At 45.0% G+C, this 26293-nt stretch overlaps 1 protein-coding gene across 5 annotated transcripts in view; it reads left to right on the top strand.

Annotated features, from left to right (window-relative positions):
• RALGAPA2 (Ral GTPase activating protein catalytic subunit alpha 2) overlaps positions 1 to 26293 on the top strand; it is a 290293-nt gene that overhangs the window by 43487 nt on the left and 220513 nt on the right. For all 5 annotated transcript variants that reach the window (XM_019973256.2, XM_070801052.1, XM_070801051.1 and 2 more), the window contains exons 4-7: positions 13243 to 13300; positions 18666 to 18709; positions 21546 to 21723; positions 24384 to 24499. In XM_019973256.2, the coding sequence (XP_019828815.2) occupies positions 13243 to 13300; positions 18666 to 18709; positions 21546 to 21723; positions 24384 to 24499 (396 nt within the window). The remainder of the gene's footprint in view (positions 1 to 13242; positions 13301 to 18665; positions 18710 to 21545; positions 21724 to 24383; positions 24500 to 26293) is intronic.

The raw sequence follows: 26293 nt of genomic DNA, 5'->3' as shown, positions 1-26293 counted from the left end.
CAGGCCATTCATTCATTAGATGTGTTTATCGCATATCTACTATGTGTCAGGCGCCCTTCTAGATGCTGGAGGTACAGCAGTGAGATGGACAGAATCCCCTGCCCTTATGGAGCATGTGTTACATTTTGTGGTAAACTGAAGAGTCCCTGGTGAGAACGGGTACGTCAGAGCGCCAGTAACCACCTTCTGAGTCAGGAAATTCTGAACGGCCCTTCTCAGAAGTGACGGTGGCCCTTGAAGTGGCTACCTACATAGGTCAAAGGAGGGTTGATGTGGGAATGTCAGGCACCTGGTGAATGGCTTTCAAGGTCAAATAACTGACTTGACTTTGAGATCCTTCTGGATTCAGCAGTTGAGAGGTTTTTAACCCTTCCTGGAATTTGTTTTAATCAGGTGTGGGAAGACTCACAGACCTGAAGATGATTGGCATGAAGGCAGAGGTTGTTACAGTACGTACAGTGCCAGAAGCAGGAGGTGTGGGACGTCAGGTGGGCCCTGAAGAGAAGCTCCAAGGTGACGAGAGCAGGAGAGAGAGGAATGGAGGTGGCTTCTGTGGGAAGGAAAGGGCCAGGCAAGGTCATGAGCAGGCAGAGCAGATTTAGGGTCAGATAATTTGAATCCTGTCAGTGGGCTGTGGGCCATGGGGGTGGTCCCTGGCTGTCCAGGACCTGGTCCCCAGGTGATCTGGGCAGGAGATTGTGTCCCAGGCAGTGAGAACCCAGTAACGGAGGTGGCCGTGTGCGGATTTGGGCTTGACTGGTTTGCATATCGAAGGTGTGCTGGCAGGTACTATCCAGGAATCCGCTAACCCTGGGGAGGGTAGTCTCTGCCAGCCCAGTAGGGCTCCAGGCGTCAGAGCACCAGGAATCGAGAAAACGAGAAGCCACAGTTGTTAAAGAGATGCGTTTCTAGCTATCTGCCACGCTATACATTATCCTTCCTTTAGCAGAGAGACAGGGTGTCTGGATTGTTTGACAGCAAGGTGTTTCCCCAGCCTCCCACTCCCCAATTAAAATGCACATCTGCAGAAGAGGTTTCATATCAAACTTACCTGTATTTTGGCCTCAGATGCTACTTATTCATCTATTTTTCCAATATCACACAGTTAGCAATCACAGATCTACAGGACATTTGATTCCTGGATCTGTTAGTTTTGAATTTATCCAGCTTACCCCAGGAGACTAAATAAACCCTGTGTTTGTCCTCCCCAGAGACTGAATGGGGTCTTTACCTCCTGTGAAGTGTTGTCGGAGCTGGTCTCACACTCGGGATCCCTGGGTCTCCTGTGCAGGCTCCCGTCTGGCTTGGCTGTCGGGGCCACTCTGTGAAAGTGCTGTCATCCCCCTGGGCTTGTCACCTGCCACCCTGCTTCCCACCACCTGCCCCCTCCCCCCGCTGCGCCTCCCCACCCAGGCCTCTTTCTGCACAGCTTCCCTCCTGCCTCTTGGTTTACAGAGTTCTCTTTTCAGGGCCTGTCCATTATGCGTCTCTTCATCTGGCCCATTTTTCAGGCTCTGTTCAGACCCACCCGTTTCTCCTGGCATCTGCAGCTGAAGGTGCCCACTGTCCTCTGTGAGCTCCTAGAATGCACTCCGGCTTGTCCCAGCTGGTTGTTCCTAGTTTTCCCTGAAGGTGGCCCTCTCTTAGCTTCCTAACCAGACAGGAAGCTCCTGGGCTGGCCCTGCTGCCGTGAGAGAGCATCCTTTGGGCCCCCACAGCGCCTCGCACTTGATAATATTTGTTGTTGGATTAAAGCCTCTTAAATTCTCCATTTATCTCCCATGGGATCATGTGGTATTTTTATGCTAAAAAAGTATTTTCTTTCCTCACTTGAAACTCCCTGGACAAAAGAGATAGGAGAAAGGTAGCAGAAGGGCCGGCGAGGTTTGGATCCGGCTTTGGTACAGCGAGCCGCGTGGCCTTGACCAAGGCCCTGAGCCTTCCTTTGTCTTAGAGCCTATGCCTCTGCGGCAGGGGTGGGACCAGCTGAGTTCTGGGGGCACCTCAGTTCTACCAGCCGAGGGTCGCACAAAGTAGTTCTGACCGAAGTCTCCAAACGAGACATCTTCAAAATAAGAAGTTTGCAGAGAAGTCTTTTTTTAGCCTGAAATTTAGCTTCATGCTTCTATTTAGTTTTAATATTTAATCCGTTTACCTCTGGTTAGCCTTTGAGTCTCTAAACATCCCTGTTGCTTTCTTCTCTGGAGCAGCCCTGTTCACCAGAACTTTCTGGGATGATGGGACTGTTCCATATGCAGTTAGGCCACCACTGGGCCACTTTGTGCTTGGAACGTGGCTAGCGTGACTGAGCAACGTAAATTTTAATTGTATGTCGTTTTATTTGATGTAAGTTTTAAACTTAGGTGGCCACACGGGTGTTAGTGGCTGCCAGTTGGACCGTGAGGCTATGGCGTGTTCCCGTACAGCCTGGCCGCCTCGTCTGGGAGACTCGTTTCTTCTTCCTCAGGCACCTGGTCAAGTCCTCAGCCTGTGACCCTTCCCTGTCCTCGTGGGGAGCAGACTTCACCACAGGTTTAGGGTTTTGCTGGAAGGAGGCTTTGGCTGAAGGGAACATGCCCCTGCCTCTTGGTTGGGGAAGTGGCCTTCTGCAGATGCAGAGTTGAAAAGTCAGAAAACAATTTCATTCTTCTCTTTTCATGCTTATGTTAAGATGAAATGAACATTCTAAATCAGGGGCTGTCAAACGAGGTCAGATTTCATCTGCCCCCTTCCGTCCATCCCCCTGATGAAGAAAACAGCGTCAGTGTCCTTCCTCCCAGGGCGCTGCCTGGTGTCCTCTCCACCCCTATGTTGGTGGGGGGTTCTGGTGGGAGAAGCCTGGACCTCAGAGCCAGTGGTGAGTCGCCTGGAGAGCACGGATGACCAGAGGCTTCTTCAGGGGCTGACAGAAGAGCAGGGTGTTACTGGGGCCCGTAGGTTTTGTTTTTCCTTCACTAACGAGGATGACTTTGATGTGGACATCAGCCTCCTCCTTGGCATCTGTGGGGGTGATGCTGGCTCGAAGGGGCCCTTCCTGGGCAGCCTTGCTGGGCACACTGGTGTCTGGGAGTCATAATGACCAGCTGGGAGTCCAGGACCCTAGTGGGCTTTCTCTCTTTACTCTAATGGAATTCAGTCTGGGCTCTCTTGTTTTTCAGTGTTCCATGGGAGCTTATATCGATAGTGGGTTTAGCCTCAAATTCTTTCCTCAAAATAGGGGGAAAGGACTTTCAGTAGGCTTCCAGATGATAATAAGTCAGCTGGACCAATGCAGAGCCCCAGGCTGTGCGGGAGAAGAGGAGACGATGGGCTGGTTTTCGCTCTGTCCAGTTGCTTTCCCTGTGCCGGTTCAGTATTGACTGTATTTACCATACATGCATTTATTTATATATTTTCACACTTAATAGTCCCGTTCTACCTCAGATATTAATAATGAAGACTTGCCTGAAGTGAAACTAGAATCATGGCTATAATAGGATTATAAGCCATTCTGACACGTTTGCCCCCTCTCCACCTCTCTCCCTCACCCCCACCATTCTTCTTTTGGTGGATCTGTGTATCCTTTATAACTCTTTGAAAATGAAGACCAGTTTGAAGCTCCTGCAGAGGTTCAGGGGAAGTGCTTGGGCTGAATCACAACCAGGTCTGTGCATTCAGGGCAGGTGATCGGTAGGATTAAGTCACGGGCCTTTGTCTGTTCTGAACAGAAAACACAGAGCAAGGCCACAGAATTGTATTTTCACAGTTAACGAATTTCCACAGCCCCTGGTCTCCTCCGCTTTATTTGTCATTATTTATTCCAGACTGTCCACCATACAGCAGCCCTCCTGGGCGGCTCCCCACTCCACACCAAGGGTATCTCACACTGTTAGTGCTTTTTATTTCTTTTTCCTGTAAGGACCAGTTTCCTGCTATTGAGTGGAGAACGGACAAGAAGAAATAAAATGAACACGAAAAGCAGATTCTTCTTAATTCCTTGAAATCTAAGTTCTTGTTGAGGATTTCAAATATTTGGATGCTTCTATGGATTTTTTTTTGCTTTTTTTTTTCTCTTAAAAGACTGATTCCCACTTTGAGTGCAGCTCCTTGGTCACTGCCATAATTCTAAATGACTGATTGCAGTTGAGAAAAGTCAGGGTCCCCACAGAACAGAGCCAGCAGAAATTCCTCTCCACCCTGCAACCCATCCTGAGTTCTAGTCGGCCAGTGGAGTCAATGCCCCGGATTATCATGACCAGGGTACTGGGTCATTGTTATGACACTGGTGTTTATTGTAACACCAGTTACAATGGTATGTATATTCACTTATTTATTTATTTCAGACTTTAAACTTTTTATTTTGTATCGGGGTATAGCTGATTGACAATGTTGTGGTAGTTTCAGGTGAATAGCGAAGGTACTCAGCCATACATATGCATGTCCACTCTCCTCTAAACCCACTCCCAGCCAGGCTGGCATATAACATTGAGTTGAGTTCTATGTGCTATACAATAGGTCCTTGGTGGTCATCCATCCTGATTATAGCAGTGTGTGCATGACCTTCCCAAACTCTCCAACCATCCCTTCCCCTCAGCAACCATAAGGGTATTATGTATATTTAAAGTAATCATCAGTTCAGTTCAGTTCAGTCGCTCAGTCGTGTCCGACTCTTTGCGACCCCATGAATCGCAACACGCCAGGCCTCCCTGTCCATCACCAACTCCCAGAGTTAACTCAGACTCACGTCCATCGAGTCAGTGATGCCACCCAGCCATCTCATCCTCTGTAATCATAGAGACGTAGAATTGACCTGGTTTTCTTCATAACGTTAGTCATGCTTGCTGTTTTTATTAATGTTGGGCCCTTGTTTGGGGGCAACTGCAGGTGGGCACATGCGTGTCACAACCATGTGTGAGCTGCTCCCCAACACCACTGAGACTTCCTCAAGCGGGGTTACAGGGGAGGCTGGGGTCCAGCTGTGCCCTTTCTCCGTGGTCTCAAGTGTCGGCAGGGGTCGTGAGTCAGCTCAGTGATCGCTCCCTAGCACCGGGCCCTGCACAAGAGGTTGGGGAGATAACGCAACCCGGGGCCGGGTCTTCTGTTTCTGGAGCACGTATCTGCTTCTGATCATGAAATCTTTATGATCTCTGCAGACGGGAAGATGGAAGCAGGGTAAACATCTAATCGCTTCTAGAATTCTAATTGTGGTTATAATTCAGCAATCTTTTTACATATTACTAATAACAATTTGACTTAGATGACAGTGTCTGAGTTGAAAGGAGCCATTTTCACTGGACATTTTAACTTCTAAATTTAATACCAAGACTACAGTTTTCCTTATGCCTTGTGACTTCTAGGTGAGAAACTTGGGACTGACCCAACAGAATATACTAAATTACTCAGTTTACCTGGGAGGAAGGGGATACTGAAGCTGTTAGAGAAGCCTGCGGCCGTGTGAAATTACACTCCAGTGGCCCTCTGCCACAGCTGGGGTGCCGCGGCCCTCTCCCGTGGTGTGCACCATGGCCCTGGGTGGCTGACACCTCCAGGAGTGGGTCCACCGGAGGTAGCACCCACAGATGCTCCCAGGAACCCCGCAAGGGCAGAGGGTAGAGTCTGCGTCAGGACCACATATAAGGAAACGTCACACTAAAACTTGAGCACGTTGTAGTCACTGTTAGAACAGGAGATACACAAAGACCCTTTTCTCTCCCTTTAAACTGATTGGAATGCATAGGTGACCACAGTTTGGACGAGTTGGTTTCTTCATGTATCAGTTTAGGAGACAGTTGTACGTGCGTTTGCTGTCATCCGATGGTCATTTTTCTGTGGCGTGTTTTGCTTGGATGCGGTGTGGTGGCTGCTACACTGACACCCAGTGTGTGAGATGCTCGCCATGCAGGACAGGCTGAAAAGCCTGCTGGCATCAGCTGCTCCTGCAGACCTGGTGTTCCCTGGGTGAACTTGGCAGAGGAGCTCGCCGTGAGCTGACTGCGGTTCTGTGACACGTTCTAACTGTGTGGAAGCGGGTGTTTAAATGCATTTAAATCCTTGTAGGTTCTAGGGGTACAGGAACCAGGTGCTAGCATCTCCTGGGGGAGTGGTTATTTCTCTGCCTGGAAACTCTCTGGATGTAAAAATTTTTTTTTCTTCTTGTTCTGTGAAAAATGGCACAGAAAAAACAAACAGCTGGTTGTGTTGGTATCAAACTTGAAGAGATCTGAAAAATGCAGTTTCTAGCCAGGAAATAGAAGCTTGAATTGAAGAAGGGGTGGCAAGTTTGGTTGTGACTGAGGTTTCCTGCGTCAGAACCTCGGGTGTAAAGAAGACTCCTCTTGGGGGTGTTCCAGCCAGTGGGTTACTCAGAGCAAAACCACATCTTGTGGGTCGAATTATGTGCTACTATGTCACTTTCTGTATTTCTTGTTGTTTGTCTTTGTGTGTTTGGAAACCAGTTCTGAGTGACTTGGTCTTTGGTAGAGGAATTTAACTTATTTATATTTATTATTTTTGTGTGTAATAATTAGCATTAACTTTTTTTCTTCTACTCTTGTTTTTTTGGGGAGAGGTTACTGACTCTTTATGCTTTGGGATTTGGGAGATATACTTTCGATTTTCTATCATTTCTATCATTGTTTAAAATTAAAAATTGCTATTAAAAATTTCTTTTTATTATCCCTGGTGGCTCAGACGGTAAGGAATCTGTCTGAGGTTCAGGAGGCCCAGGTTTGATCCCTGGATCAGGAAGGTCCCCTGGAGGAGGGCCTGGCAACCCACTCCAGTATTCTTACCTGGAGAATCCCATGGAGAGGTGCCTGGTGGATTGCAGTCCATGGGGTCGCAAAGAGTTGGACACAATTGGGCGACTGAGATAACTGACAACTGATCAAGAATAAAGCAGTGTTTGGCGTTACTTTTACTTTACCCCCATATATCTTTTGTCCATCTTACTTTTTAGCTATTTTAAGCACTTTTTATCCAGATTATTTTATTGTAATATTTTTAACATTTATTTCTCTTATGTTAATGGTTTTGAGGATTTGCTCTATTTTTATGCCCGTATTAATTCCAGTTATATAAATACAGATTGTTGTTCATGCTGTTTATGCACCTGCACCCTTATTTTTGGATTATTTAAAACTAATCTCTGTATTTGCTGGAATATGAATCATTTAGTATGTTGAGGAGGGTGAGGTATGGGGCTGAAAAATTCCCAGCTCTAGAATACCTTTTTTTAGAAAAACAACAAGAACTTCAGACAAATATAGCTGGCTCTATGCTTTTCAAATAATCTCTTTTTCTCAATACTCTGAATTTTGTTTGCTTTGCAAAAGAGCTGTATTGTACTCTGTGTGTGTGTGTGTGTGTGTGTGTGCGCGTGTGCGTGTGCGTGTGTAGGAGTGCTAAGTCAATTCAGTCATGTTTGACTCTTTGTAACCCCATGGACTGTAGCCTGCCAAGCTCCTCTGTCCATGGGATTCTCCAGGCCAGAATACTGGAGTGGGTTGCCGAGCTCTCTCCTAGGGGTTCTTCCTGATCCAGGGGTCAAACCTGCATCTCTTATGTCTTCTGCATTGGTGGCAGGTTCTTTACCACTAGTGCCACCTTCTCTAGCCATCTGTGTTACACGCCAGATTCACATGCAAGACCTGGCTTGCTGTGGGACATCTGTTCTTCTGTATGTCTCTGTTCTGCTGCCCCTTCTCAGAGTGGCCTGCTGTGAGCAGCTGACCATGCTGCCTTCTGGAGCTTAATATTGCAGAAAGACCGAGGTCAACCTGAGTTTTGTTCCTTTGTGGATAATCCATTTGTTCTTCTCAGATTTTCTGTAGGACTTTTAACTGTATGTTGAATTTGCAGCTTTGAATGTGCTACGTCTGGACCCTTATCTCTCTGTTCAGCTTGATTAGTGCTAGGGAGGTCTCGGGATGCATGAGGTTATGTGGGAAGCTCTGTGGTGACTCTAGATTCATGCTTTCTGGGTTTTCATCTCCATGCAGTATTTTCTGATTTCAAACATTACCTGTGCATCTACTGTTTTTATTTATGCAGATCTTAAAAAAGACTCAGTGTCCTCGTGGGTCTCTTAAGACTGTGAGTGAAAATTGCTTTAAAAAGTACCCTATTCTTTCAGCAAATCTATTTCAGAAGGAAGAATCCATTTCTTTTGAGGATGGTCCCTCCTTTGCTGCATATTCTATGGATATCCTGCTTTCTCAGGAGGGGGCCACAACCCCTACTCTTCTTCACAGGTTCGTCTGTGCTTTAAGCAGTGATTCCTCTGAGTGTTTTGCTCGTAGATGGGATCCTTTACCCTTTCTGAGTTTTCATTGCTTAAAGAGATTTTCCCACATTTTTATATTGATCAATTTCTAAAATACAGGAGGGAGAAATCAGATTCCATCCTCTTTTTTTTATGCATTCCCTATTTCCTTTAGATGTTTTTGCCTTGTGTTTTAAGTGTTTGGCAATATTTTTTTCTTTTTCTCATTAGCCAAGAAAAGTATTGCCTTTTGAGTGATAATCTAATCAAGTATTAAGATTTACTATAACACTGGGCAGGGGCTTCCCAGGCAGCCCTAGTGGTAAAGAACCCGACTGCCAATGCAGGAGATGTAAGAGAAGCGGGTTCTATTCCTGGGTCAGGAAGATCCCCTGGAGGAGGGCATAGCAACCCACTCCAGTATTCTTGCCTGGAGAATCCCATGGACAGAGGAACCCGGCAGGCTACAGTCCATGGGGTCGCACAGAGTGGGACACGACTGAAGTAACTTAGCATGCATGTACACACATAACGTTGGGAAAGCCAGTTCTATTCTCTTTGTCAAACGCCTGCTGTCAGGGTTCTGAGTTTCTGCGATATCTGCGTATCAGCACCTACCTTAAACTTGGGCATTTCTTTGTATCTGTTGTATGTGCCTGCGTGCGTGCTAAGTCACTCATAGGGGTCCCTAAGATGGCTCATAGGAGGTCTTCTCTCTAGGAATGCAGCAGCTGCTGGAGAAGTGGCTGGTGCCTGTCGTGTTGGGGAGGGATGTGGTGGAGAGGTGGTTGAGGTGAGCCCTTCTCAAGAGATGATGTTTGAGTTGGGTCTTAAAGACGGAAAAGGCTGTTAGAAGACAGAGCTGTGCTTTCCTGGCTCAGTTAACAGCAGGGTGAGTGACTAGCTAGAAGGGTACACGGATAAGAAGAAAAGCATGACTTTTTAAACTCAAAATATAGGTACCTTATTTTTAAGATTCTGTTGTTCCTAATTTTAGCTCCATTTCTCTTAAATTTCAAAGTCCCAAATGTTGACACCCAAAATTCGATGAGACTATTTTGTCTGCACTGGATAGTCATTTTTAGTGAGAGATGAGCGGTGACCAGGCCCTGAGTGGTTGAACACGGCACTGTCTCCGTAGATCACCCTGGGACTCTCCAGGCCATTTGGCTCCTGCCCATGGGGTCCTGTTGAGACCAAAGCACGTGTGGCGTTCACAGGATATGTCCTATAAAGCCACCTGCTCTGTCTCTTCCTAAGTTTTCTGAACTCAAAAGGCCACGTGACTAAATAAGACTTCTGTTCCTCCACACTGAACTTTGTGTTTTCTGGTCAGTGTTTTCTTCACCTTGCACCCTGGGCCTCGTGGCTGGTTTCAGGGAGAGTGGTTCCCATGTTCTGTTTGTGTGCACAGAGCAGGTTTCACTGGTCATTGTTGACCAGTTAACTGGTCACGTTATTGCATCGGTGATTATGTGACATTTCCTCCTTCTTCACTGACCTCCTTTTCTAAGTGGAATCAAAATTGGGTGTGAATCTACTGGGATACATTGCAATCATCTAGGAATGATTTGAAAGAAAAAAAGGAGTTTCCCATACAAATTAAACGAAGATCAGCAGTTTTAAAGTACACGATAGCATCTTGTATAAACTGCAGCTTCCATTTCACATTATTCCTGGTCATGCAGTAGGTTCTGAAGAAAAAAGAGACTGTGGATAATCACTTAAAAGAATGACAGATTCCCTGAGGTGCCGATCAGTAGTAAGACCTAATTTCTATTTCGAGTGTGCTGTGTTGGATTACCATACAGATGCAGCTGAGCACCAAGCATTAACTACAGCCATGTGCCTTTCAGAAAAGTAATATTTATTCACGCTGTGTGGCTTTCCTGCATTTTTAAAAATTTTACTCTCCAGTGAAACTGCAAACAAGATGTCAATAGCTTCTGTGGCATCCACAGTCGTGGAGCTTAGAATATTGGCTGCAGCAGCAATGCCATGTTGTATTGGCCTCCACAGAGGTAGGCTTCATCTGGGGCTTTCAGAGGGACAGGCTTAGCCTTTAGGCACAGATAGTTGTGTGGGGCTTTGTTTTTATTGACCTCGTAGGCTTCAATGTATAAAAAATGACTCTTGCTATATTTGAGTGCAAAAAGCATCTCTGTGGGTGAGTTCAGCTTTGAGTTGTGTAATATTATGTCTGTTTGGGAATATTCTTAGTAGCTCAGATATTTGGCATGGTATTTCTTATCCAAACCTTACTGAGTTGATTTTTGAGTATCTTTAAAGTCCATCCATTTTGGAAATCTGAAAACTTTTGTCTGGAAGTGGTGACGATGTCAGGCCTGACCTCGGAACAAGTTGGAGGCTACTTGTGGCCCACCAGCAGCATCCTAGCAGTCCTCGCCCACCGTTTTGCTGTAGTCGCTGTCTTTCTTTATATTTTGATGTATGGCAGAAGCCAACACAATATTGAAAGCAATTATCCTCCAATTAAAATTTAAAAACATAAAGGGGAAAAAATAAAGTTAACAGCAGCAGCAAAAATAAAGACATTTTTTTTCTTTGTTGCCTACTAAGAAAGGAAATCTAAATCAAGAAGAGCGATCTATCTGTATTTTGAAAGGTTGAAAAGCACAATTCAGTGCCAGATGGTTTCCCGACAACAGAGAGATCTGAGGAGCCCGTGGGCATGCCACGCATTCGTCTTGTCTGAGATAAGCTCTACCCTGACTCTTGAGACTAATTTTCTCAGCATCTGCTGTATGAAATTTTTAGATTAAGTGGCAAGATGGGACCAGAAGAGAATCCTGGAGGGACTTCCCTGGTGGTCTAGTGGCTAAGACTCTGCACTTCCGGTGAAAGGAGCATGGGTTGGATCCCTGGTCAGGAATGTAGGTGGGATGCCAAATGCCCTTGGAGGAGAAAGCCTGACCCAAGAGGACACCCAGTTGCTGCTGTTCCCTCAGCTGGGGAGAGAGGACTAGATGGGAGGAGGAGACAATGCTGGGCTCCACTGCCTGTGAAGCCTCAGCCAGCTGATGAGAAACAAAGCCAGCAGAAGTAGTAGGGTCATTTCTGTTAGGCCTTCAGCCTCTCGATACGATGAGAATATTCCAAGTAGTCACTGGAAGATGGCTGTAGCAGACAGACAGATGCACAGCTCATGTCCACTCCAGCCTGGCTGCAAGGCTGCCATCCTCAGCTTCCAGCCACCACCACGCTCTTCCCATCATGTCCCCAGCCAGTGACCCACTGAGGTTGCAGTGAGGGGGCCTGGCCGTCCTCAGGCACCCGGACTCCTCCAACAGGCCATCTGCTCCCGGACTCCTGTGGGGCCATACACTCTGAGTAGGGGTCTGGGGCTCCTCTGTTTCCTCATTTCTCTTTCACAGAGGCTGCTCCCCAGTAAACCACTGGCACTCCTAACTGCATGCAGGGTCTGTTCCCCAGAGAACTCAGCCTACAAGGATCATTATTCATTTGTTATCAAACACATTGAACCTCGCCTCTGTAGATGGAATAGGAAGTGGCAGCCCACTCCAGTGTTCTTGCCTGGAGAATTCCACGGACAGAGGGACCTGGCAGGCTATGGTCCTTGGGGTCGCAAAAAGTCAGACATGACTGAGCACACGTACTGTAGTAAATTTTTCAGTAAAAGAGAAAGTATGAGTTAAAGAATCACAAAAGGCAACAGCACTATTTATAATTCCCAATGTATGGAAGCAACCTAAATGTCCACTGACAGATGGTGGGTAAAGAAGGTATATATACACACACACACACACACACACACACACACACCCTCCCATCAAACACAGTGGAATACTACTCAGCCATAAAAAGAATGAACTTGGGGAACGTTATGCTAAGTGAAATAAGTCAGACAAGGCACATACTGTGTGACATCACTTATATGTGAAATCTAAAAAATATAATAAGCTAGTGGATGAAAAAAGAAGCAGACTCATAGATATATTGAACAAATTAGTGGTTGCCAGTGGGGAAAGGGAAGAGGGGAGGTTGCAATATGGGAGTTGAGGTGAGGGGGAAGAGTTATTATGGGATTAAGTGAAATCCTGTGTGTGAAACTTTTGAAAATTGTGGGGTACTATAGAATTTAATTAAATCAGAATCAGAAGAAGTAAAGGTTCTTTGTTATATCTACCAGGGATGGTGGGAGGAGAGAGGGTCATAACTACTATCCTAAAACTAATTTTTAGCTCTTAATTTCAAGAAATCCTTGCTGCCAGTTTCATTTCCTTATTCCACGGAGTAAGGTCTCACCCTCTTTGTTCATCTTTCTTCCCAGTTCTGTTTCTGTCTGGAGACAGGTGATGCTTTTAATGGAAATGGGAAGTAGAAGGGAAAAAAGAGAAAACCTAGAGAATCTGGCATTTGACAGGTTATTTTTGTTCTATTTAAGCAATGGCTGTGATATAATTACAGTGATCCCTTCTGTTATTTTTTTCCCTTTTCTTTCTTTTAGGGAGAATTAAAGTTGGGCTAGTAATCTCTTTAAAACATTCAGGGGAGGAAGCTTGCTTGGGGCAAGTGAAAGAGACTGTTTCATAGGGGTCCAAGATAAAGTGAAATTTATGCTATTGCAAAGTGTTTTTTTTTTTTCCCTTTTCTGAAATACATCTGTATAGAGATGCTGCATGCTTGCCTGCTCAGTCATGTCTGACTCTTTGCAACCCCAGGGACTGTAGCCCGCCAGGCTCCTCTGTCCAAGGCATTTCCCAGGCAAGAATATTGGAGCAGGTTGCCATTTCCTTCTCCAGGGGATCTTTCCGACCCAGAGATCCAACCGACATCACTTGCATCTCCTGCATCACAGATGGATTCTTTACCACTTGAGCTATCAGGGAAGCCCTCTATGTAGAGATATATAGATCTATAGCATGTACTATGGGCTGTCATGAAAATGTGTAACTTCATTCATTTGTTGTTTATTTTCTTTTTGCATCTTATTAATTTTCGTTGTTTTTTTTTAATAGAAAATATTGCAGTTTCTACCTGAACGAATTTTCTTTCGATGGCATTACCAGAGTATAGGTAAGAACAATTACAAAAAATTTTAATTAATGTATTTTTCTTCTAGTAAAATCGCCAATAAGTGATTGTGGATTTGTAATTCTACATATATATATATATATATATATATATGTAGCATATTTTTACACCTCTCTGTACCTCTTGCCCACCATAATGAAGGCCTAGCACAGCCAAAAATAAATAAATATTAAAAAAATACACTTTGGGCTTTAAAGGTATAGGCTCAATCAGTGAATGTTCACACATGGCCAAAATTTGTGCGGGGATTTTATATATGAGTCGTTAAATCTAGTTTGTTCAACTAGATTTTTCTTGTAGATAGTATAAAAACCAGGTACATAAATAAACTGCAAATCGGCTGATGACTTTTTAAGAGTATCCGTGTTGGTCATGCCCCTAGGCTACCCAGTGGCCCCACATTTGCCTGGGATTGGGAACACACCCTCTGAGACTCATCTCTCATAGTTTCTATGGCTCACTCCTCAGGAGTCTGAGTCTGACAAGCCCTCCTGGTTCCCCCAACCCCAGTCAGGTCACCCAGAGCCCACTCTTCCCGAGGGATCAGTAGCTCCCCGTGGACTTCACACCAGGACCCTCTCAGGGTGCATCGCGGCCAGGCTGAGCCAACTCCAGGGACCTGTGTGCGGCCTGCCCGCCAAGGGCTGGCTGGGCCTGATGCCATGTCAGCTCACGCTGTGCCCTCCCAGTGTCTTTCGCCCATCACCCCTCTGTTGTCTGGAAGCCCTCTTCTTGGGTTAAGGAACAGCCCTGCAGTCTCCTACACTGCTGAAACCCAGGTTTTCTCTGACTATTCTCTGTCTCCCTCAGAGGATGGGGATGAGATTGTGGCCTTTTTATTTTCCTGCAAGACCAAGTCCTGACCAAGACCACCACCCCCTCTATGGAAACCTCTGTCTCTTGACGATGCTGCGTTGTCCCTCCTTGTTGCCGGCGTGTCCTCTATCTTTTGCCCACTTGCTTTCTTTTAAATGGCTTCACTCTCTCCCAGTCCTTTTCCTTCCTGGCAAGTTACCCATCAGCCCCATGACCCCTCACCCTCCGTGGCTTCCTGATTCTCCTCCGACCCTTGTCATGACACACATCTCTGTTTAACCACAACCTCCGTCCCGCTGATCTGTCATTCAATCATTTCCAGGCTACCTGCTGGGTTTTATTTTTACTTTTTTAAAGAAAACCTTTTTTTGGACTATCATTGACATACAACAAATTGTACATGCTTAATATATATTATTTGATAAGTTTAATCACAGGTCTACACCTGTGCAGCCATGGATACCATCATGATGATGAATATAGCCATCACTCCCAAGAATTTCCTCCTGACCACCCCTGCCCCCTTCCCCAGCTCACCCCTTAGTCCCCTGATCTGCAAACACCAGTCTGCTTTTTGGCCTTATAGCTTGATTTTTTAGAGTCTTATGGAAATAGAATCATGCAGTATATTCCCGTTTTGTTTGGCTTCTTTCACTCAGTATAATTATTTTGAGGTGCATCTGTGTTGGTGCAGATATTAACAGTTCGTTCTTTTTAACTTCTGAGTTGTACTGTATTCCATTGCATGGAGATACCATAGTTCATCATTTGATGATGGGCCTTTGGGTTGTTTCTATTAATAGTATTTGGCTACAAATAAAGCTACTGTAAACATTTGCATGCAAGTCTTTGTGTGGACACGTGTTTTCCAATCTTTGAGAATGAAGTGGCTGCATCATATAAAGACATATGTTTAACAAAGTGTTTGTACCATTTTACATTCCTGCTAGCAGTGTGAGAGTTCCGGTTACACCACATTCTCATCAACACTTCGTATGATCTGAGTTTTAATTTTAGTGGTAGTGGTATCTCATTGTGGTTGTAATTTGCATTTCTCTAATGACTACGTGATCTTTAGCGTCTTTTCATGTGCCATTTGCCACCTGTATGTCTTGGTGAAGTGTATCTATGAATCTGTTGCCTGTTTTTCAAGTTGAGGATGTTTTTTCATCCTAATACTGAATTCTAAGAGCTCTTCACATATTTTGGTTGTAAGCGTTTTAATCAAACATATGATTTGGAAGTATTTTCTTCCCATCTCTGGTTTGTCTTTTCAGTCATAATAGTTTACTTCAGGGAGTAGATGTTATTAATTTTGATGAAGTCCAGGGTATCAATCTTACTTTTATGAATTTTGCTTTTGGTGTCTTGTCTGATGAATCTTTGCCTAACCCAAGATCGCAAAAGATCTGTGTTTTCTCCTAGAGATTGTGTAGTTGTATGTTTCACATTTAGGCCCTTGATTCATTCTGAGAAAATTGTTAATGTCAGTTTCCTCCAGTGGACTGCTGCTCCCCTGTTCTCCGATGTTTCAGTGCCGGGAGGTCCTGTGCCCTTGCTCCACTGGCACTTTCGGCAGAGCTTGTGCACCACCCTTTTGGCATTTCTCCACGTTCTTATCGCTCCTCTGGTGTCATACTGCCATTGCTTATTCATTGGTTTGAGGCATGATGCACACACACACACAGGGAGGGTTTTTTTTTTTTTTTTTTAAATTAAAAATAAAGAAGAATTTTATAATGTCAATGTTAGATTCAAAATGTCTTTGTTATCTTTTAAATATCTTTTAAAGACCTTTAAAGGATTCCACTTCATTGGAAGAGATTTTGAAGTATTGAAAGTCTTGCAGTCGAAAATGAGATAAGCCAAGAAGTAGATTTTTGAAAGCAGTGATTAATTTGCTTCCATTAAAGTCAGGAAAGTAAAATTACAATACATTCTGTGTGATAAACATTTAAGCTAACGTGAGTTTTAATACTTTTTCATCTTTCAATATTGAGCTTTCTAATTTTTAAGTATTTTTCAACTACTTTAGTGTACTTATTTGTTGTTTTTACACGTGTGTCAATCTAGTGGCAATCATTAGGGTTGAAAAGACACATGCAGTGATGGGGTTGGGGATAATTATAGTTTGAATGAGGAGTTTAAACATCCAAATAGGAATGATATGTAGACAGAAACTTTTTGAAGTTAGAATGAAATGGATTTCGTAATGGTAAAGTAAAAGTAGAAATATCTCTGTGAACTTAGGGCCTTTAAGAAATACATAATGTGGGAACTTCCCTGGTAGTCCAGTGGCTGAGACTCTGAACTCCCACTGCAGGGGGCCCAGGTTCAATCCCTGGTCAGGGAACTATCCCACAAGCTGCAACTAAGACTTCTAATGATTCAACTATAGTTCCTGCATGCCACAGCTAAGACTGGTGCAGCCAAATAAATAACAAACAAAGAAGTACCTAATGTGGCCAGGGAAGGATCTTGGATCCTCTTCCCCGGTTCTCATGTTGAAACCCTCTGATATGTGCCTGCACTGCACACATTTTTCTTTATAATATTCTTATTTTAAAAGTGTTCTGAGAGTTTCTGAATACAACAGGATGGAATAGATCAAATATATATTAGTTTTCTTTTGGGCTATAACAAATTAACAGGAGGATTTTAAAAAGCAGGGGACTATTGACAGATAATGGAGCAGATTCCCTGCGTCTGTTTGTAAAGTCTGTCCTTTTTATATGTATTTACTCCTCCCTGTGCAGGGAAGAGTGGATACAGGCAATTATGGGTAGGCTGAAAGTTTAAAATAAAAACGCTGGGCTCATTTCAAGATGGGGAAGGACTGACAATCCCTGGTGGTCACACACAATGACTGGAGAACGTGTTTTCGAGGATGTGTTGTAAGACGGGGGATTTTTCAGATGTCTTGGAAGAGAGCTGTCTGTGCAGACTTCATCCCCAGTCTCCTGGGAGGTGAGGTGTCTGCTGGACCTGGCAAGCATCACCAGGTCCCCCAAGGCATCATGAAACAAAAACTAAACGGGGGCAGAATGGACTTTGTCCAAAAACGGATGAACAGGGAGGCGAGGGATGAGGACCAGTTGGTGGGTGGGTGTGGGAGAGATAGTCCGTTAGCATAGGCACTTGAGCCTCAGCTCTAAGAGCCCCGCCCAGGCAGTGCTGACCCTGAACCCCAAATCACTGGACATGCTTTGGTGATAGGAGTAGAGGGAAGCAGGCACTTCCTCATTTAATCACAAACCATTGGTAATCTAGTGCTGCAGCCTAGTCATGATAGTGGTGAGTTTCCTCTGAGCGCAGCATTAGGTGTAACAGCAGTCATACAAAGTTCCTTCAGAAAACTAGCTGGCTAATGAATTCCTAAAGTGCATGCATTTAGCTGATATTTGTGTATCTGTCCACATAGATGGGGCTTCCCAGGTGGTGCTAGTGATGAAAAACCCACCTGCCAATGTAGGAGATGTAAGAGACGCAGGTTCGATCCCTGGGTGGGGAAGATCTCCCAGAGGACAGCATGGCAACCGACTCCAGTATTCTTTCCTGGAGAATCTCATGGATGGGGGAGCCTGGTGGGCTACAATCCATGGGGTTGCAAAGAGTCGGATATGACCAAAGTGACTTAGTGCACATGCATGTCCACATAGATACAACCTGCAGCAATTGTCAAGGCACTGACTCTGTTTCTTCAAACTACGTTGGTGTTGGAAAGTGATATCCAGTTTTAAAACATTGCACAAAACTCTCCATCAGGAAATCTAAATAATATTTTTTTTCTCAAAAAATTGGAAGAAAAGCTTAAGACTTCCAGTATATTCTCATTTTTAAAGATTATATCCTTTGTGAGGTTGAGACCTCATTTAGGGGCCACATGTGATACTGAGGTGGGGTTGCCAAGCTGTCTCCATGCTAAAGGCATGGACACATCCAGAGGGTCACAGGTACACGTCTCCATCCTCCTGAGGAGCCTTCTCACCCCATAGGCTGTACTCCGTGGTTTTGCTCTTGGCTGAAGTAGTTCTGACCAAACTTTTGAGTCCCTCTCCTCGACAGTGACCCAAGTGCTCTGCAAGGTGATTTATAGATGGACTGAAACCATAAATGTGGTTGTCATTGCAAGCAGAGTGGCATGCTGTCCTGAATATTCGTAAAACGTTCTTGTAAAAATGTTTTGTGAGCGGTAGTTTTATATTATGTTTTCCTTTAGAGATTTAAAAAAGTCATTCATTTTGTGCCTGACAGAAACATTTTCGCATAATCAATCCACTGTGGGCATTTAGGTTACCTTACTATAAATCATTTTGACTCTTTTAAAAGAATTTGTAGAAGTTCATACTTAGAATGCTTTTATCCTGAAAACATCTCTCCTTCTGTGACATTGCTTTGCTTCTGAAGGTCAGCCTTCTAACTTTTATGTTTGAAAAGTGGTATAAGCACATTTTTTCTTTCTAAAACTAAAAATAGATCTTAAATATGCATTCATATATTCCATTTCTAATTCATTTTTTTAAACTTTCAGGCTCAACTTTAAAGAAGCTTCTACACACTGGAAATTCTATTAAGGTATTTATTTTAGATGCAAATGTAATGGCTTTTTTCATTACTTTTAAACTTATTCATACCATAAAATGGCAGCATTAAGCCATTAAAAAAAATTCTTTAAAATCCATTTAACTTAGTTTTAGTTTTTTATTGAGAAATGATATGACAAATACTGTTGGAGTTTTTGTTCTTACATCATAATTTACTGTGATAGACATTTTCAACCTTCTCAGGAGAAAGTGGCTTGGGACTGGGAGTTTGGAATCCTGCGTTCTGATTTTGATTCTACTATTCAGCTGAGGTGCTGACTGCTTCAGCTTCATTGTTGGAAAGAGAAGGGGTTGACCCAGGTCCTGCCTAAGCCTCAGAGCTAATGTTTCTGATTCTGTACACCCCAGTAATCTTGTTAAAAACTATAGTTGTCTCAGAATCATTTTTTGCTATTTTTGAGAATGCTTGTGGAGAAAAAGGGCAGCAGAACCTTACTCTCGAATGTTTATTATTCTTTTTTTTTTTTTGCAGCAGCAGCAGATTGATCGTATAAGTTAGGTTAAAATTGGCTAATTTTAAATGACTGTGCCTTTTAAAATGACAGTCTACTGTTTAATACCGGAATAATACTTATGACCCTGAAACATAAGTAGCAAGAGAAACCAGGATGTATATTTTATGGAAGATAATTCACTCATAGCTATTTAATTTACGTGTGTGCCTTTAATAAGCTAATATATTTTGGTGTTTATATTAGCTTAAACAGCCCCTAACCACTCAAACTGTATAGGTTCATGCTCTCTTACTTGTTGGGAAAAAAAAAAGAGACGAACTGTCTATAGTTTCACGATTTTTCTGTATTTTCTCCTTTCTATTTTAATTAATGGTCTTATAGCTAAAACTTACCAGGTTGTTATCTTCTGTTTATTATTGATCTTATTTATATTTTATTATCTTAATAGCTTAGTTGGTAAATAATCCAGCTGCAATGCAGGAGACCCCAGTTCAATTCCTGGATCGGGAAGATCCCCTGGAGAAGGGATAGGCTACCCACTCCAATATTCTTGGGCTTCCCTTGTGGCTTAGCTGGTAAAGAATCCGCCTGCAATGTGGGAGACCTGGATTTGAACCCTGGGTTGGGAAGATCCCCTGGAGGAGGGAATGGCTACCCACTCTGGTATTCTGGCCTGGAGAATTCCATGGACTGTATAGTCCACGGAGTTGCAAAGAGTCAGACACGACTGAGCGACTTTGACTTCACTTCACTTTACTTTAAATACAGTTAACCTAAAAAATTGGAGACTTTATCAAAGTGTCTAGAAACTTTGCTGTTGTTAAATTTGATGTAATTTGGTTAGATATACATAGAAAGTGAAAATGAAGTCGCTCAGTCGTGTCTGACTCTTTGCGACCCCATGGACTGTAGCCTATCAGGCTCCTCCGTCCATGGGATTTTCCAGGCAAGAGTCCAGGAGTGGATTGCCATTTCCTTCTCCAGGGGATCTAGCCCTGATATATATATATATTTTTTGTCTGGCGGTGAATCGCATTATGTATTCAGCAAAGTCACCACTTATCTGCTGGGCAGGTGTGAGCAGGGTAGGGCAGTGGTGAGTCCAGGGCTTGTCTAGAGGGGCTCCCGGGGATCACAGTTGATGGGGTTCTGTCTTGGTGTATTTGACTTCTCTGGGGAGTCAACCAAGCTTTCCCTCCCTCCCCTCCCTCCATCTTCCCCCCCATCTTCCCCCTCTCTCTTTCTTCCTTCCTCCTTCTGTCCTTCCCACTTTCCTTTCATTCCATCCATCCCCTTTCCCCCTTCCTTCCCTCCTCTCCTTCCCTTCCTCCCTTCTTTCCTTTCTTCCCTCCTCTCCTTCCTTCCCTCCATCTCTCCTCCCCTCTTACTTTCCTGCAGACCCTGGGCCTGGTTTGAACCCTGGCTCTTTAGAAATTAGCACCATTTTGGTGTCACTGAAGAGGCACCAGGCAGCCCCTCAGTTGCCTGCTTTCGGAGCTCACTACATCTTTCAGCTGCGTCTGATTTTTTTTTTCCATCTCTTTTGCTTATTTAATCTCTTTTATTGACATCACCTTTCCAGCCATTTAGGGATATAAAAATGGAGTTACCTGTGTTTACGAATTCTAGGAATGGGATGAAGCTGAAAGTTTTAAGTGCAGAGAAGGAAAAAGGTCACATCTGCCTGTATTGATGTTTTTCTATGGGTGATGCCGACTATTTGGAGCCAGGGGAGGGCATCAGGAGAACAGGATAGGGAAGCCAGAGGCTGCCTGTCCCCCTCAGCCAGGTCCGTGGGGCCCTTTTAGGTCTAAGTGTTGTGATTTTCAAGAACATGGTACCTGTGTATAATGCAGTGACCTGACAGGTTCTATCCAAAGCACGGTGTAAATCCGGAGCAAGATTCTCTTTGCGTGGTTTTCATGAGTAATCGAGCGTTGATGACACCATTGCTGTAAGGAATAAAATGCAACTACTAGGAAATGCTTAGGTAGCAGTTACTGTGAGCCAGGCAGTTCCAGTCCACTTCACCGTATACGAGCACTTGGTGATAAACTTTGTTATCACCCCTGCTTCACTGCTGGGGAGGTGAGGCACGGAGAAGTTAAGTGGTCCTCCACACTCACAGCTCAGCTAGAAAGTGGCTGAGGCTGCACTGGAGCCCAGCTCCTCCGGCCCTTGTGCTGGGCTGCAGTGTCCTTGCTTCCTGGTCACACAGGGGAGGACTTGGTGCAGGACTTCAGTGATGCTTTGAGCTTCTAGATCTGTCCCTCAGAACCAATGCTGCACTGTAGTACACTCATACAAGTATGACTGCCTGTTTCATTTTGCTGCCTTTCGTTTTGTTTTTAGATAAGATGTGAAGGAATCCGGCTGTTTCTTCTGTGGCTTCAAGCACTTCAGACGAACTGTGCAGAAGAGCAGGTGCTGATTTTTGCTAGCCTGGTGCCAGGATTCCCTGCCATCATGTCGTCCAGGGGGCCCTGTACACTGGACACGCTCATCAACCCTGGCCCCAACATGGCTGATGGTGAGTGATACTGGCCCATCCAACAGGCAGAAACTACCCTCCACGTTGCGATAAGGAATCCCTCATTCTGTCCTTTTCCTAACAGAAACCTCGGTTTCATGGATGGATTCTGAAGAGGAATTGTTGTTGTTCAGTCTCTAAGTCCTGTCCAACTCTTTGCAACCCCCAGGACTACAGCACGCCAGGCTTCCCTGTCCTTCACTATCTCCCTGAGTTTGCCCAAACTCATGTCTGTTGAGTCTATGATGCCATCCAACCGTCTCATCCTCTGTCACTCTCTTTTCCTTCTTCCCTCAATCTTTCCCAGCATCAGGGTCTTTTCCAGTGAGTCAGCTTTTTGAAGTAGGTGGCCAAAGTATTGGAGCTTCAGCTTCAGCATCAGTCCTTCCAGTGAATATTCAGGGTTGATTTCCTTTAGGACTCACTGGTTTGATCTCCTTGATGTCCAAGGGACCCTCAAGTCTTCTCTAGCACCACAGTTCAAAAGCATCCGTTCTTCAGTGCTCACCCTTCTATATGGTCCAACTCTCACATCCATACATGACCACTGGAAAAACCATAGCTTTAACTATACAGACCTTTGTCAGCGAAGTGATGTCTCTCCTTTTTAATATGCCATCTAGGTTTGTCATAGCTTTTCTTCCAAGGAGCAAGCATCTTTAATTTTGTGGCGGCAGCCACTCTTCACAGTGATTTTGGAGCCCAAGAAGATAAGCTCTGCCACTGTTTCCATTTTTTCCCCATCTATTTGCCATGAAGTGATGGGACCGGATTCCAGGATCTTAGTATTTTGAATGTTGAGCTTTAAGCCAGCCTTTTCACTCTCCCCGTTCACCCTCATTAAGAGGCTTTTTAGTTCTTATTCACTTTCTGCCATTAGAGTGGTGTCATCTGCATACTCCTGTTTTACAGACATTTGAACTGACAGAACTGGAGCCTGTTTTATATGAAATGATGACAGGAGAGATTTACTGGAGTGGAGGAAACTGGAGGGGAAGGAAGGGGACAGCTGTTGGCAGGAGCAGAGACACATGGTGTGTCTGGCTGGAGCAAGTGCTTTTGTTGCTGTTCATGAGATTTAAATCTGCATCCAAACTGCTGCCTGTTTTCCGTACAGCGATTGTTTTATAAGTGGGTGTTCATTTGTTCCCCTGGCTCTTTTTAAAAAAATATTTATTTATTTGGCTTGTTATTGTTGTTCAATTGATGAAGTCGTGCTTGACTCTGCGACCCCATGGACTGCAGCACGCCAGGCTTCCCTGTCCTTCGCTGCCTCCTGGAGTTTGCTCAGACTCATGTCCATCGAGTCAGTGACGCCAGTCAACCGTCTCATCCTCTGTCGTCCCCTTCTCCTGCCTTCAATCTTTCCCAGCATCAGGGTCTTTTCCAATGAGTTAGCTCTTCACATCAAGTGGCCAAAGTAATGGGGCTTCAGCTTCAGCATCAGTCCTTCCAATGTGTTCAGGGTTGATTTCCTTTAGGATTGACTGGTTTGATCTCCTTGCAGTCCAAGGGACTCTCAAGAGTCTTCTCCAACACCACAGTTCAAAAGCATCAGTTCCTCAGTGCTTAGCTTTCTTTATGGTCCAGCTGCATAGGATCTTACTTGTGGTGCACGGAATCTCCGTTTTGGCATGCCCTCTCTTCATTGCAGCACTTGGGCTCAGTAGTTGCATTGCTTGGGCTTAGTTGCCTCGTGGCATGTGTGACCTTACCTCTCCAACCAGGGGCTGAACCCATGTTCCCTGCATTGGAAGGCAGATTCTTAACTACCGGATCACCAGGGAAATCCCTGATGCTCCAGGCTCTTTATCACCAGATGTGTATTTTCATGCAGTTTTCATGAAGAGCAGTGGTGGCCTCATGGGACTAGTAATGCCATCTTTTGAGCCCAGGGAGTTTTCAAGGAACTTGCCTAATGGGCAAGTTTTGTCACTGCGGATCACTGTATTGCCCAGTGACAGGTATTTGACCTTGGGCTGGTCAGAGCAGAAGGTGCAAGGGTGAGGAATGGTCCAGTGAGGGAGGTGGCTTTGTGGGCATCTGTCCCCTGGTCATGTGGCCTGACCTGCGGTGTGAGCAGTTCCAGTGCTTGGTACCTGTATTGTATTTGGTTATTTTATGTTGCTTTACCTTTTAAAATTTTTATCAGAGTATAGTTGATTTACAATGTTGTGCTAGTTTCTGCTATACAGTGAAGTGAGGCACTTTAAAAAAATTATTTAATTGGAGGATAATTGCTTTACAATGTTGTATTGGTTTCTGCCATACAACAATGTGCATCAGCTACAAGTATACATATATCCCCTCCCTTTTGAGCCTCTCTCCCACTCCACCCGCCATCCCACCCCTCTTGGTCATGTCAGAGCACCGAGCTGAGCTCCCTGTGCTTTACAGCAGCATCCCACTACCTGTCTATTTTACACAAGGTAGCATAAATGCGTCAGTCCTGCTCTCTCAGTTGGTCCCACCTTCTCCTTCCCCACGTGTCCACCTGTCCCTTCTCTACATCTGCATCTATTCGGGCCTTGCAAATAGGTTAATCAGTACCATTTGTCTGCAGTCCATATAGGCACATGTATTTTAATAGAGGCCATTTTTAAAGCCCTATTTGAAATTTAACTTTGGTGAAGGAGCTTTCCTTGTTTCCCACTCTGCAGCGAAGATCCATCCGGAAGAAATCACTCCACTGCTGCCAGCCGTATCAGGGGAGAAGATCGCCGAGGACCAAACGTGCTTTTTTCTTCAAGTGCTGTTGAAATACATGGTTACTCAGGTATGAGCGGAACCACGGATGATTCAGTGGTGTTCACATCCTCACTAGGGAAGAGAAAACACGGCCTCTTCTCTTCCTGTTTGTCCGTATTTTTTACTTTTGTTTTTTCTTGGTGATTTTATGTGATATTTCACTAAATGTAGAACGTATGCTAGGATGCTTCAGCAAAGACCAGGCCTGCATGCTACTGTGTGTGTGTGTGTAAAGGAAGCAGTTCCGTCCTCCATCTGCCTCCTTTACTTTCATACAATCTCATATTATTCAGTTCATATATGACACTTCTCACTAAATGCGTGGGCATCTGAATCACCAAGTCATTCTCTGCAATACCAGTGCCACAGTTTCACTCACTTCCAACCCTGCCTCCCCGAGGTGGTCTCAGATCTCACAGGAAAGTTCTCTGGCCTGTATCCCTCCCGCCCCCACTCAGTGCCAGTCACAGGTAGCCGGTCCCAGGTTGCCCACAGCTTCCATCCAGTTTGGCTACAAATCAAAGGGTCCCATGACTCCCTCCTCAGGTTCAGTGAATTTTAGAGTAGCTCACAGAACTGGGGGAAGCATTGGTTCAGTTGCCCATTTAGGAAAGGGTGTGGCAAAGGACACAGGTGACAGCTGGATGAAGACACACACGGGATGAGGTCTGTGGTGAGGGGGGTTCTGAGTGCGGGGGCTTCTGTCACTGTGGATGGGGGTGCGTCACCCTCCCGGAGTGTCCATGTGTTCAACCCGGACACTGCCTGAAACCTGGGGCTGTTGGGATTTTTATGGTGGCTTCTTTGCAGGAGAGATGATCAGTTATCAACTCCATTTCCAGCCCTTCTCTCCTCTTGGAACAGTGGTGCAGGCGGCAGGGTGAGAACTGAGAATTCTGAGCTTCCAACCATGGCTTGGTCCTGCTGGTGACCAGCCCCATCTGGGAGCCCCTTCAGAGTTGCCCAGAGCTCTGGTCACAAAGAAGTGAGCAGGGAGCTAGGGCCTCTGTGCCAGGAGCTGAGGGCAGAGACCAGTATAGCAGTTTCTGTTATCTCCCTTTTTTTGCCTGTTTGCTCTTCCGCTGCCCCATTCTCTGTTCTGAGGAGAATGGATGGGAGAGGAGCAGGCCCCGGGGCTGACTGGGCGGTCCCGAGTGATGGGCAAAGGGCAGGGGCCTGAAGGAAATCTGTGGATTATCTCTTCCTGTTACTAGCACAGCCTCCTTTATGTCAGATGATCCTTTCTCTTAACAAATCATTCACTTCTGATTTCACCAGGGAATTTGTGTCTCTCGGTCAGTATTTCTGGACATTGATGTGGCTTGGGAAATGCTACTGTTTCTTTTCTCTCAGCAAACACATCCCTGGTCCCTGAGCTTCTCCAGGGCATATGTTCAGACTCTGTCCTTCCTCTCACAACCTGGTGTGTTGTTGTTCCGTCACCAAGTTGTGTCCGATTCTTTGTGACCCCATGGACTGCAGCACACCAGGCCTCCCTGTCCATCACCAACTCCCAGAATTTACTCAAACTCACGTCCGTTGAGTTGGTGATGCCATGCAACCATCTCATCCTCTGTCGCCGCCTTCTCTCTAGCCCTCAGTCTTTCCCAGCATCAGGGTCTTTTCCAGTGAGTCAACTCTTTGCACCACGTGGCCCAAGTATTGGAGCTTCAGCTTCAGTTGATGTGTAACCTCTGCCCATCCAGTTCCTCACCCACTTGGGCCCATGACACTCACTGTCACCTGCCTTTTTTTGTCCTGTCACTGTGAAATCGGGGCCCAGGGTGACCAGGGTCTGGTGTGTCAGGTCCAGAGAAGGACA

Source organism: Bos indicus, chromosome 13, assembly GCF_029378745.1.
Source record: "Bos indicus isolate NIAB-ARS_2022 breed Sahiwal x Tharparkar chromosome 13, NIAB-ARS_B.indTharparkar_mat_pri_1.0, whole genome shotgun sequence".
Taxonomy (NCBI): domain Eukaryota; kingdom Metazoa; phylum Chordata; class Mammalia; order Artiodactyla; family Bovidae; genus Bos; species Bos indicus.
This window is presented reverse-complemented; position numbering and strand designations above follow the sequence as displayed.